Source organism: Astatotilapia calliptera, chromosome 1 (genome assembly GCF_900246225.1).
Source record: "Astatotilapia calliptera chromosome 1, fAstCal1.2, whole genome shotgun sequence".
Classification (NCBI taxonomy): domain Eukaryota; kingdom Metazoa; phylum Chordata; class Actinopteri; order Cichliformes; family Cichlidae; genus Astatotilapia; species Astatotilapia calliptera.
In genome coordinates, this window is record NC_039302.1 from 19809247 (window position 1) to 19822515 (window position 13269).

The 13269-nt window shown below is 42.3% G+C and overlaps 1 protein-coding gene across 5 annotated transcripts in view; it reads right to left on the reverse strand.

Moving 5' to 3' along the window:
- The window catches only part of zfhx3b (zinc finger homeobox 3b), a 169510-nt gene that overhangs the window by 21317 nt on the left and 134924 nt on the right, over positions 1-13269 (reverse strand). For all 5 annotated transcript variants that reach the window (XM_026168473.1, XM_026168438.1, XM_026168445.1 and 2 more), the window contains one exon: positions 911-1018. In XM_026168473.1, coding sequence (XP_026024258.1) covers positions 911-1018 — 108 coding nt within the window. The remainder of the gene's footprint in view (positions 1-910; positions 1019-13269) is intronic.

The window sequence follows — 13269 nt, forward strand, 5'->3', positions numbered from 1 at the left end:
GTTGCAGTGTAAAAAAAAAAAAAAAAAAAAATCACAACCGCTACAAGAACATAAACTTCTTCTGTTATGAGTGCTATCATCTGTTATGGTCAATAATCTGTCAAAATAATATAGTGCTTCCCAGAAATCCCTCCAACTATCCCACAAGTTCTACATGATGGAAAGTTTAGGGTTCAATGCTGTTTTCACTATACGGCATGATCACTGGTGGTCCAACTAAATAAATTAGGTAAGTAAATAAAAGCACATGCATTATCGTGAACTGTATTTACATTAATAATGCCCTCTGATGTGAAAACATTTGTTATAGTAGAACATCCAATGCATCTTGAAAAGTTTACAGCAGATAAATGCAACCTGCCCTGATCAGAGAGTGCTGAGGCCCAAAGCTCCTCCCCTCACACTAAACCCAACCCCCTGCTTAGGAGCCAGCACCTATCAATAAAGAGGACCAGAGATAAAACCATCCTGATCTGATAAGGGAAAACACAGGTAAGTGGTGTCAATGTTCTTCTGTGTGTACAGCAAATTTGAGAAGGGGGCAGTGCTATTCAAGTGTATGTGTGTGGCACACTGGGAGTTACACATGCAGGCCCTGCTCTTCACATCACCCACTGATCAAAGACAAAACATGGGTCACATGTTACCTGAACTTATTACTTAAATTGACAGCTTATTCTAACTGTAGCTGATGAGATGCCTGGGAACATGCAGCATGAAAGAGCAGCCTTTGAAAACTAGATTAGGGAGTTTTGAGAGTATTTTCAATGCTTAGAAAGGCTTTGAAACCTTTGTTAAAATATGTTTAATTTAATTTGGCAAAAGGCATGTTGCTTAGCAATGTTCAGCTGCATGGCCACGTGAATCATGTGAGTAGTAGTCCCTAAATGTGTGTAAATATGAGCCTTACCTGTCCCTTTGGTGAGCTCCTTCTCCCCCCCACTTTCTCTGTCTTTGGTTTGGTCCTCCTGGTCTGTGGTGGTCTCACTAGCAGCCTCCACATCCTCGCTCAGCTCTCCTGAAGGGGGAGGGAGAACGGGATATGTAAATCACCACGCCATCAGAATTGGTGGAAGCACTTAAAGGGGCGGTAGCGTTTTTTTTCTATAGGAGCTTGCAACAATTACATTTGCTGACACACAGTTGCAAGGCTAGCAGACAAAGAGGGCAGAATCTGCTTTCTGTCCTGTGCTGTCTGATTATCTCTGTTAAAAAATAATTCCAACTTGAATAAAAAAAAATCTGAGCTGAATTATAAGGGGGGAGGAAAGTCGAATATCCACTCTTTCTTTTTATTGCTATTGTTTTGTGTATGTATTCAAAACAAAAGACACAAGGACAATTCTCTGTGTTTAATGTGTAGATAAAACTAAAAGCAAGCACATGGGTGCAAATGGCCAGATGGAAAAATAATTGAGCAGTACAGTTCAAGAAAAAGACCCCCATTTGCTTCCTCTCATAACGCACACACACGCACGCGCACACAAACACGCGCGCGCTGCAATCTGTTAGGTTACTTACCAATACAAACCTCATTTCACTTCTGCTATCCCACTATAGCAAATAAAATAAATCATAAATATTTAAAACTTTCAGAGCCACAATTCATTTTATTTTTAAGCCAAGTCAAAGGCAGAAATCCCCTGTAACCACCTTAAAAGCCTCAGCTCGATATATCAGGCCATTTAGAGCATCGAAGTCCAAACAATGGATATCCAATAACGCCATTTGTAAGTAACACACAGAGGAAAAGATAGCAAAAACAGATAATAAAAAGGGCATCAATCTTGTTTATTTCCCTCCAGTGCCCCCTGAACATCCCCTTTGCCTGTTAAGTTTGTTTAAAAGTAGTGTGACTTGCATGGAATAGCATTGATTTGACAACAGTAAACTAGGCCGCAGTCAATCAGTTATTATACAAGTCAGCTAATTCTCAGCAAATGTACTTAAATGCTCTTTTGAAAATGCTTTCATGCATAGGTCTCTACTCTATGAGCTATTGATATATTGACAAAGCTACAACAGCTACTGAAATATCCTGTTCAAGTATTCAGCCCTGCAGTCATCACACATCTAATCTAAGCTCACCACATGAGTACCCACAGCCAAAACCATTTTTATGACAGTACATTTTCCCCAACACTCACTGTTTAGCCTGTTAGTTATGAAACAGAGCCTATGTTGTATATACAACAGGTACGTTTCTCAAACTCAAACTATGTATCATTATTACAGACACACTTAATAACCATACATCTCTAAACCATGTGGCTGTTCCTTTACTGATGACAATGACACATAAATAAAATAGATCTTAATTTATTCTGCTGAATGGGTTTTAAAATTCCTTATGCAAATCAGTCCTATTTATAACTGGAAAATACATTAGAAAAAAATTATCGTTTTGTTATATGACTTTTTTTAGATAGTTGCTTAAGGAGCTTTTTCCACTTTTCTTCATCGCGTATTTATATTTATCGCCTTTTTTTTTTACGGTTCTCTTAAGTATACACTATAGCTACAAAACCATAAGGGGGTGCTTATATCAACTGTGATATTTTATTATTCTAAGCACAAATGCACAGTTAAGAATAAGCTTTTATTTAATCATAATCAGCTGCAAAAAACCCCTCAAAACAACAACAAAAAAGTTGCATTACTGTGTTTCTTTTATGTTTCCAAGGGACTCTATGAATTCCTTCCGGTACTGGTGAGCTGGATCTTAAACATTCCCAAAAAACCCAGAGATCTGCTGCAGAGTCCCAAAATCCTATAACTCCTACCTGCATAAATCTCTACAACAGTCTGAGAATTAGGATACTGTACAGCTGCATAGGTGCTCAGATTACAAAATAATCCCCAGGTAAATTTTTTTCACCTTTAAAAACGGGGCAAGGTGTCATTTCTTAGCTATGTGACACTTGTAGTGAGACTAATTCCCCACCTACACATTAATACACACTTTGTGCTTAAACATTTCTCTGATAGGCAGCCAGCATTCTAATGCTAAGCTTCTCTGTAACCGCCCCACCTACTCCCAACTTCCTGCACACATGCTATACATGAGCACGCTGGTACTGATTTTTTTCCTTTTCCCCACTCATGTTTTTCACACTTTCTTTTTAGATGTTTAATGATCATGTCACTTTTGGCACACAGAACACATTTATAATTTATGCAGAAATGCAGACATTTCATTCCAGAAGTACCGTTACATCTTTAAGTGGCAAATGGCTTTGCCCATTTCTCATCTCATCTACAACTAGTATTACAGAATGATTAAAGCTGGGGCCAGCTATAATTAATGAAAGGTCACGAGTGGCCTAAGAGTAGGATGCAAATGGTAGAGACACTAAAACTGTAGCCATAGATTAGCTCAGAAAATAGATTAGGAGAAACACTCAAAGCTATGGCAGCAGGCCATTTCTAACCCAAATCTGAGAGATGTAAAGGACAATAGCCTGAAGGTTGTCTTCTAATTAATTGTCTTCATTAACCATCCTAATACAATGATATGAAACAGTTCCATTAATCTAATCATGCAAGCTGAAAAACCCCATTGCCGACACAGAGATTACACTCATCTGTTCTGAGCATGAAAAATATCAGCTTTGCTCTCCCAGTCACTCAGTGGGGACAATTCATGGGCTCCCTCACAGACAGACAGACGCACGCACACACTCCTACATTGTGTAGGTGCTTAGCGGTCTTCCTCTCTTGTGTTTTGCCAGTGAGTGCAGAGGCTTAATCAGACCCATAGGTGTCACTCTATACAAGCTGGGCGAGAGCAACTTGCTCACACACACATTAATGAGGTGAGGGGAGGGTGGTGGTGGGGGGGGGATAGGGGCCGAGCAGCAACAGACAGAAACACATGGGGAAGGGGAAAGGGAAGAAATATGTGGCGATGACAAAAGCAGATGCTATGCAAAAGCTGTCTGGTGACGATGAGACACTGAAAATGGCAAGATTACCTTCAGATGAGAGAGAGCAGCCTTCCTTTTCCCCTGAAGAGCAGTGATTACACTAATGCTAATCAGACTGACAAGCACAAACGGCCTAATAAATAATTGATGGTAACCACTGCACTTTCCAGTATTTCTTCCCAGACTGTGGAGAAGAGCAGCAGCAAGTAATAATAGTCACTCTAGATATCTTTCACTAGGTCAGGCTCCTCCTCCATCCTCGGCCTCAGCAGAATATAATGCTGTGATGATAACTGCCTTTCTTAAAGTACAGAATTCCAGTCCTACCTGAGAACGGCTCCAGTGTTCCTCAAACAGCAGTGACAGTCTGCTCATTTTTAGTTGCATATATAGCATCTCAGTCACTCCACTGTCTTATTTATCTCGCTTGGGTTTCGTAAGTCATGGAGCACCAGCGCGGGGGCAGAGCTCAGCTTCTCCCTCTCCCCGGCTCTCGAGTACTGGGAGCGAGGGTTGAGCTGCGCTTCTCTCTGGGCTCTTGTGTGGAGCCGTGCGTCTAAGCTCTCATTACTCTCATTATGATTATTGAGGCTGTTGTTATCATTTTAACCAGGTGTCACAGGACTGCACTGTAAATCAGAGAGGTGTGCTTCCCCCGCTTTATCCAGAGCCGGACAGCTTCCTTTTCTTTAGCGCTGCACTGTCGGATAAAAAGCAATCTTATTTCACACTTCAGAGACTCTATCTTTCTCCCCTTCTCCTTCTTTTAAAAATCCCCCTCATGCTCCCCAGCATCCCTTGCACCCCTTCCTCATATCAAAGTTAGCCTGACTCTGGACTAGAGGGCGCAAAATGAAAGTGACAGGAGGGTACCATGGGACAATGAGACACAGGACTCATGCTGAGGGCTTTCATGCATTGTCCGCTCCTCATATCAGCACCTCTGTGCCCCATACGCAAGACACCACCCCCCAAAAAAAGCACAACACACAGGAAAACACTCCCACCCCTCGTAACTCCCCTCTCAACACATACTCACAGAAGCTCTGAAGCTACACCTCATAAAACCACAACTGAGCAAAACATGCCCACAACACTGTCAGACACAAGCGGGGCTTTTGCTCATGAACGACCAATAAACCACAACACGGTACTATCAGTAACCATAATGGCCTCTGCACTACAATACATAGGGCTTAATTAAAATGTGGACACATGCAATACTGGAAAAAAACAACTGCTTTTTAAGTGAGTTGCAAGATATTCTTACTGATTTCTGTGTAGTATTTCAGTTGTAATGAGTCATATAGACCTCAGTTATGAAATGCATTTAAAATTTAGCCATGCATTCAAAAAATAGATCAGTGTACCAAAATATACATTAATCCACGAAAGAATCAATGTAGTAAAATCCAGAAACTACACCAAGCACTGCGCACAAAATGAAAGCTCATCTGTCCCTGTACTCTTCTCACTCATGCTCTTACTCCCCCTCTCCCACACACTTTCCTTTTCACATGGAAGCAAGAGTAAGCTAGCTCAGCGCTGCTGGTCAGAGTTACATGTTAGATTCCTGACCTGTCTATGGGGGGGGGGGGGGGGGGGCGACTCACTGGCCTCTCTCCCTGCTGGCCCTGCTGTGACCTCGGGATCTAAATGTGAATGAATACTTTGTGTCTCCAAAGGGCTGAGGGCAGGAAGAAGAAGGGCTGTGGTGGGGGGTAGCAGAAAGGAGGAGCGATGGAGGAGGGGTACATCGGTAGCTAACAACTAAAGAAACTTTAAACAGCAAGTTAATCACAAACAGGAGTGACAGTTCATACTGCCTTCCGGCTATATCACAGCAACCCCTCCTACATCCTTTCAGAACTTCCCTGGTACATGCTCATCAAAACAGCCCATAGGTCCTCCACGGAGCATTTTATCTGACCCACCCCAAACCCCTGTGTTTCAAATTCCTGGGCCATTTTCAGGTAATCAGGTCGTGGTTTTTCGAAAGTGTTTTCTAACAGAAAAAAAAGAACAGAATAATGCACAAAAAGGCTCAAAATTTGCTTTTTGTGCTTTCAGTATGAAAGTAAATTAGGAAATGTTATTGAGACCACGTAATGTATTAAATATTTTCCCTAAAGTGTTATCTCATGGGAAATCATACTAATTAGAAGTTCTTCTCATGATAATGGCATGTTTAGATACATTACAAATAAAGTGGATAAAGTGAGTGCTGCTCTACTTCTTTTCTCTTTGTGTTTTTCTTGAGTGATGAAGGAGAATAGGATCTGGGTTAATGTGGGTACACAGGGACTGAGCATTCAGGGACTGCTCACTCTTCTGCCCCATCTGACACATACACCCACACACACCACTGGGTTCCTTGAATGCCCAAAATGATGGTTCCTAACCAACACATATTATGTCCACAATGGAAGATGCAGGCTGTACTTTTCCCTGCTAGGACAGAGGGCTAAAAGCCTGGACAGGGGGCAAAAGCATCACTGGGCTGTGCTCTTCCATCTACTCTGCCTCAGGGACAATGTCCTGCACAAAGAGTTACTCTGCCTAGCTGCGACTGCCACCCCCCACCATGCATTTATGCTTATCGTCTTCCACCGCTGCCTCCTCTTAAATCAGCCTCCTTTTTATTAATGCATCTTTTTTTTCTTTTTCCTCCAGCTCACACCACAATGCCTTCACCTATTTGCAGCTATTCAAAAGGACCAAACAGAACCGGGATGGGTTGATGCGGAGTGTGGGGGTGGCTGAAGGGTTGCCTTAAATAAAGAAAGGGGGGGGGGGGGGGGAGCGGGAGCATCACCGCTGTCATGAAGGGCAATCACATCAACTCTGAAATATTCACCAGTGGCTTGGAAAATGCGATGGTACAGTTATGACAGGCGAACAGGCGACTCCCCCACTCAAGCCCGCAGTCCCCCGCCCCTTTCTCCATCAGGGCGGAAGCATGGTGGACACTCTGAATATGTATAACCCGGAAAATGTATTGATTTTTCATTTGGCAAAAAGGGACACAAAAATCACATAACCTGAAACTGTCACAGCTCTTTTGTTCATAGCTCATCTCTCCTGATGTTTGGCTTTTGCCACAAACTCTCTTTAATTACCAGGTACAGTGAGCTTCAGAGCCATTCTCCACAGAGACACAGCCACATACAGCCTGCTGGGCTTAACAAGACAGCCCACATCTATTATATATGACATACACCCAGCAGCTTTTGTTTCATATCTGACTAATAAGCGTGCTGAATATGACTATACCCACAGTTTGTTTTGTTATTATACACAAGATACAGTGCAAAAACCTTGGAAATTAAAAAATATTGTGTGCCACATTAAAAATAGCACTTTCATTTTAAAGCTAGCAACGGTTAGTCCCAGCATTTATTTGATGTGCTTTTCTGAAGCACCTCTGCTTAACACGAAATTCTATTATCGATCTAAGTTTTCCCAGGTAACGGGCAGGTGCTTGTATGTTTGTCTGAGTGCACACACTTGTGTTTGTGTGTCCATTAACAGGTACTTATCTGTTTATCTCTCCTTTTAGGCACTGCAGACCGGTACAGTGGACTGTCTGAAAAAGATCTCTGTCTGTCGATTTATCGAATGCATCATTTGCATATCTTTGTAGTGCTTCCATCTGCCCGTGGACCGTTCTGTGGAGGTATTAGCTCAGAAAATCAATGTTGCCATGGTTGGATGTATGTAGCCCCTACCACGGCGCGTGTTAGGAGTCCGGCTCACAGCTCCCACATGGGTCCTATTTACATGAGTCCTGCCGACAGAGGCTTTCCTGCTAGTTCTTCAATCTTTGGAAACTTAAAGTACACAAACACAGCATGCCCCCCTAGAGTGGGCTGGTTCGCCATTCCTCCTCTGTGGTCATTCTGCCTCCCTGTCTCCAACCACCGCCCTGGGCTTGACCGTCTGTTTGTTTATGAAAGCGTGCGCAGAGATAAAACAGAATCTGACAAGGTTATGAATACCAATTTTGCTAATCAATTTTATTTAAAATATAAAATATAGGCCATCATTGATGTGTGTTTGCTCTCAAAGGCTTTAACGGCCTGCTAAGTTCAGATCTTTCATGATAGTTGATAAGGGGAGGGTGGTGTACTGGAGTTTTATCCTACTATTTATTACCGGTACACTTACTTTTATTTATTACATCATGCAGCTGTACAGATATACATGGGACACCGTGTGGGGGCTTAGCATTGATCTATATTTCTCTACTAGAGATTACAGTGAATACACAGGGTAACTTGTTCTCTCGAAAACCACCCAGCTGGTTGCTCAAAGCTAATTGCTAAAGAAAACCAATGATTACGCTGCGCAGGCACTTTAAAACATCCACAAGAGTGCGATCACTTATTGAAAAAAGCTTTCCCTACCTCTATCCATTCAGTTTCTAATACAAATCAAACATAGGGAGCTTTCTTTCACCATTTGTCTTTCTTTCTATTCCTCTTTGCATAGCCCATCCATTACTTTCACATGAAATATGAAAAGGCAATATCCTCTCTGTGTTTGTACTGAAGCGTAATGCAATTGTGTTGTCATTTATAGGAAATAATCACAAACCTCTCTTTCATTTTCCAGTTCAAATAACCATGAAAAATTAGCCTTCAATGTCAGGGAGGACAACAAAGGGATGCACACAGACTATTGCTTCACCACCGCGCTTGACATTTCTCCTTAATAGGAAAACGGGTGGTTGTTCCTATCTTTTTTCCCCAATCTTTTTCTTTCTGCCTCTTTTTTTTAACCTAATTAAAAAGTTCTGCACTCACATCTTTGTAAATCATTCCTACGTCTTTATTCAGCGTGCAGTGAGTCTTTATGTTAGAGTTTGAGGGTAAGAAAACTCCAGTCCTTGCACACTGCACCCTGCTCATTAGCACCCAAAACCCTGTCTGTTAATGGCTACTGTTGAAGGGAGATGTCGCCAGACAACCACTACGGGGCCTAGGTCGCCGTGACTACCGTCCAGCAGCCTGAGAGATAAATAATTCAAGAGCTATCAGACTCCCTGGCAGCAGAGCAGTCCCAAAAACACACACTCAGGACACAGCGTGTAAAGGCCTTCCTAACTGATCAGCATTTAGCCCTTACAAATGATGTACAACTAGATGCCTGCACAAGACCCCACACAATTAGCCTTAGCTGTAGTCTAAGGATCCTTTTAATTTAGAGAAATCTTTATTTTCAGTGTGTGCAGCAAAGTAACGGTAATTGCTTTCTATATTACTGCCATTAAATGCTTAATAGGCAGGTTGTTTTCCACTGCAATTATGTGCAAAATTATCTACCAACTTTGCAGTACAATGATGGGAGATGCATTTCTTTCCTCTGCTTGTAGCACTAGGTAATACGAGAGCGCATGTTAATCTTGGAAGCTGTATTGCACATACACAAAATGTTGCAAGTAATAAACCTTCTATGTCGATATTGTATATGCGATTAGCAATTATCGCACAGAAAATTTTCATATGGTTATTTCTCAGTACAAAGTGAAACTGCTCAGTCCTATTACACTGGTAATGCACCTTCCTACGAGTTATGCGACTTTTCTCTTAAAATACTCGATGCCAACGTGTTCTGCTCCTGTGAGACGAGGATAAATGAAGGCTCTATAAACTGTACTATAGACTAGACAACAAAATCATAGCGTTGTGCCTATTCAAATGCTTTGTTATGACTCATATGATTTTCCCAACATAAGGTATTATCCTTATTTGCATACTTTAAAAACAGGATTTCATCTGGCTTGTGAAGCATATAATGAAATTTCCCCTCAAAAGCATAATGAGAAAGACTCATCTTGTGCAATTAGTTTCTTCTTTATGCACTTCCTGTAATGTATTAATTTATTAATCACACAATGCAGGCAACATTCTTTATTTATTTGAATATGAACACACCTTACACCCTTAATTACAAAACACAACTGTGGCCAGCTGATGAGATGCAATGTACCAACTCAACCATCATTTAAGCTACTCGTCCTTCTAATCTTACTGTATGTTTAGCTCACATTAATCTGTTTCTGTTTAGTAAGCCAAACAGCTTTAGGCTTTCAATTTTATCCGGAATTCAAAAACGCCACTTAAACACTTGACAGAACAGGCCTACACAGTTTTCCTTGGAAGGAGGCTTCTTTACTGTAAAGTTTATTCAAATGACTGCTGCTGCTACTGGTTCAGTTTGAATGTATCCTTTCTGAGAGGGTCAGATGGTCTGTGTTCCTAACTGCATTACTACACTATATATTCATCTGAACAGAAACACAATTTGCATGGGTGTGTTTGCGTGCGCTTATTCATTACATATGCAAAGTTGGAATGGCTGATTCTTCATGAACATGCAATAGCACTGAGAAAGTGGGCTGAGAGCTCCTAGAAGGGTGGATCTGTGCTGCCCGCTGTGCTGCTCTCCAGAGAAGGAGACTTGGAGTGATTACAGTCAAACACTGCTACTCAGTTATCTTTGGCTCAGCCACAGGAGAGCGAGAAGACGAGACAGGAAAGAGGGAAAAAAAATTAAACTGATGATGTGGCTAAAACATGGGCCAGCTGTTCTAAAATGACCAGAGTGACTAGTAGTGTCTGATGCTTTTCTTGTAACATGCTAAAAAAGAAAAGGCGCAACACCCAAGCAGCAAACTGAGGCCAAATGATGTTTAGGATGTGCGCTGTCAGACGGACCATAGCCTACAAGACAGTTCTTTACCAAATACTGTCACAGATCAGTCATTTTAAATGTCCATAGTCCATACTTTCCATAGTATACATTTTCTGCCAGGACAACAGCTATGATTTCTTCTTTCTGGGAGAAGGGGGGCAGGAAGATGTCTTGACCTGCTATCAGCCAACTTCACCAATATTAAAAATTGACAAATACTTCGATGACACAATATCGCATAAAGTCAGGATCTAAATGGGAATCCACACAGGAAGCAATTCACTCATCGCGCACCGCTTTTCATCTGACAGCTGGTCTAGTGGACATTGCAGACTCCGTTTGCTTAGATAACCCGCTAATGTATTTACCACACTGTCATATGTCACTCAACAGTATCTGGTGCTCTCATTGACAGTCACTCTCCTCCAAGTTGTCGAAAAGTTTAACTCTGGACTCGCCCACCAGGCAGCGAGCCTGTCCTCACTTGAAGTCGCTGAATGTCATTTCTATGAATGACTTTCTATGATTTCTGGTTGGCAGATCGCTTCTGCTCACTTCCTGTGTGGGTGCCCCTTAAAGATCACAGAGCGGCATTTGTAAAACATCGGGTTTCCCTACCCGCCTCCTCCGCAGTGTAACGCTGACTCTGCATATAACTATGGAAATGAGAAGGTCTGTTGTGGGTCTGTGTGAGTCTCTAGCCTCTTAAGGCATAGTCAGGGATTAATAACCTCTTCACTATAGAGACCTGGCCTGCTGCTAAATTGATACTGTGCTATACCACATCTTGCATTTCTATTGTATGCATGTGTGGTTGTTAGTGTTGCACTTGTTTTTATAATGGGTGCTGTTATTGTCCTCGCTGCAGAAGACTCTTCTCACTCATTAGCTGGAGGTTGGAGAGTTAGGGGTTATAGCCCAATAAGGTACAAAATTAATTATTCATCTCAGTTGTTGGTGTTTGGGTGCAGCTATGGAGCCTAAAGCTGGGACTCTAACTAGCAGAGGTCTGCCTCTGGAGGACTGCTGGAATAAACAAGTGAAAGAATTTTATGCCGTGGGTGTCAGTTACTGGGAGAAAGCAAACACTAATCACCAAACTAATCATTAAAACAAGCTCCCTACAATAATATGGTTCTCTGTGGATTTGTGGTTCCTCTCCTGTGTACTGATCCAGCTCCTAAAGCTCCATCATGTCCGCAGTCTACATCCTGCTTCAGGCTTTTGAATGGGCCTAGATAAAGCCCCTTCCTTTTTATTCAGCCATGGCTTCTGCTGGCCCCTGCCAGGAGTCAGGACCAGTGGCCTCCTGAGAAGGCTGTGATAAGAATTCATTTCTTCCTATTATGTGCCCTTGTCCACTGCCTCAGTTCATCAGTTCAGTGCAACCAAGTCAATGAAAGGGCCTGTAATGAAGCAATCAGATGCAGCCTGGTTCTCTGGGCCCAGCACTCCATTCTCAGCTCCCAGACTCTAGCTCCCAGTGCAGGGTGTGGGTTGGGGGCGATCACGAGGAGAGAATGGACATAAACTGCATGGAAGCATTAATTCAAGACCTTGTCTTTCATAGACTGGAGAATAAGCTGCTCTCACATGTGCTTCACACCAGGTCTGCAGTCTCCCGTGGGTTTAGGGAATCATCCGGTTTTAGAGAGCTCCATTAGTTTAACCAAGCTTCAATATCGCCACAAAACCAGCCAGTCAGGTTTCTGTGGGATCGTATGCTTAATTTACCCGCGAAGGTGGTTTGACGGAAATCTCTTTCTTCATCTTCCTCCATTTGCATCAACCCCTTTTTATTCCATTGTCTCCACTCCCTTCCCTTCTCTCCTGCCTCCACCTCTTAACATCTCCTCAACATGTGGAAACTATTATGGGGAGTTTGGGAGAGGAATGCATGTGTTGAATCTTAATCGGTGCCTTAAAGTAGGAGATTCTGGGTCTCCTTTGTCTTGTAATGTTGTGAAAGTTTCATTTCAAATTAAAAGGGGCCTTTTTGATCTACCTAATATTGTTTTCTCTCCCTTTAGGGGCAGGAAATGGTTTGTGTTATCTTTGATCAGCCTGCCTTCCCAATTCTCTCTCTCACATACACACACATATACAGTACAAACACACACATATTTTATAGGCTGTTTTATGGAGCGGTCAGGGTTCAACAATAGGTTGCCAAGTCTCCAAAAATACATCTAACAGAGTACACAAACAGACTGTAAACTTTAGTGGCAACAATGGTACTTAAAAGTTGCTAACACATTTAAAGTCAGACTTTTTTTGATGTTTGTATTGGATTTTATATTGCCTAAAACATAAGGGGGGATGCCTAAATACCTCACTTTCGCCCCTTCATGTATACCTCCTCTTCTTCCCTCTACAGTTCACCTGCTGCCAGCTTTGGCAGAAAAACCCTGCCGCTGGATTCTACCTGACAAGAGCTTCTTAACAAGCAGCAGTCATTAACCTCAGGAGCAGGCAGCTGCCATGTGATGTAGTGCACTCGGCCTGCTGCAGAAGGGCCCTATTGATCCCAGACATACTTGGTGCCTTCCTGGATGTTTATAATCAATATGCAAATGGCCTGCGGCATTGATTCAATATTAATTTTCAATTAGGGAATTCTCGGGGGGTCCTCAGGGGTCAATACAGA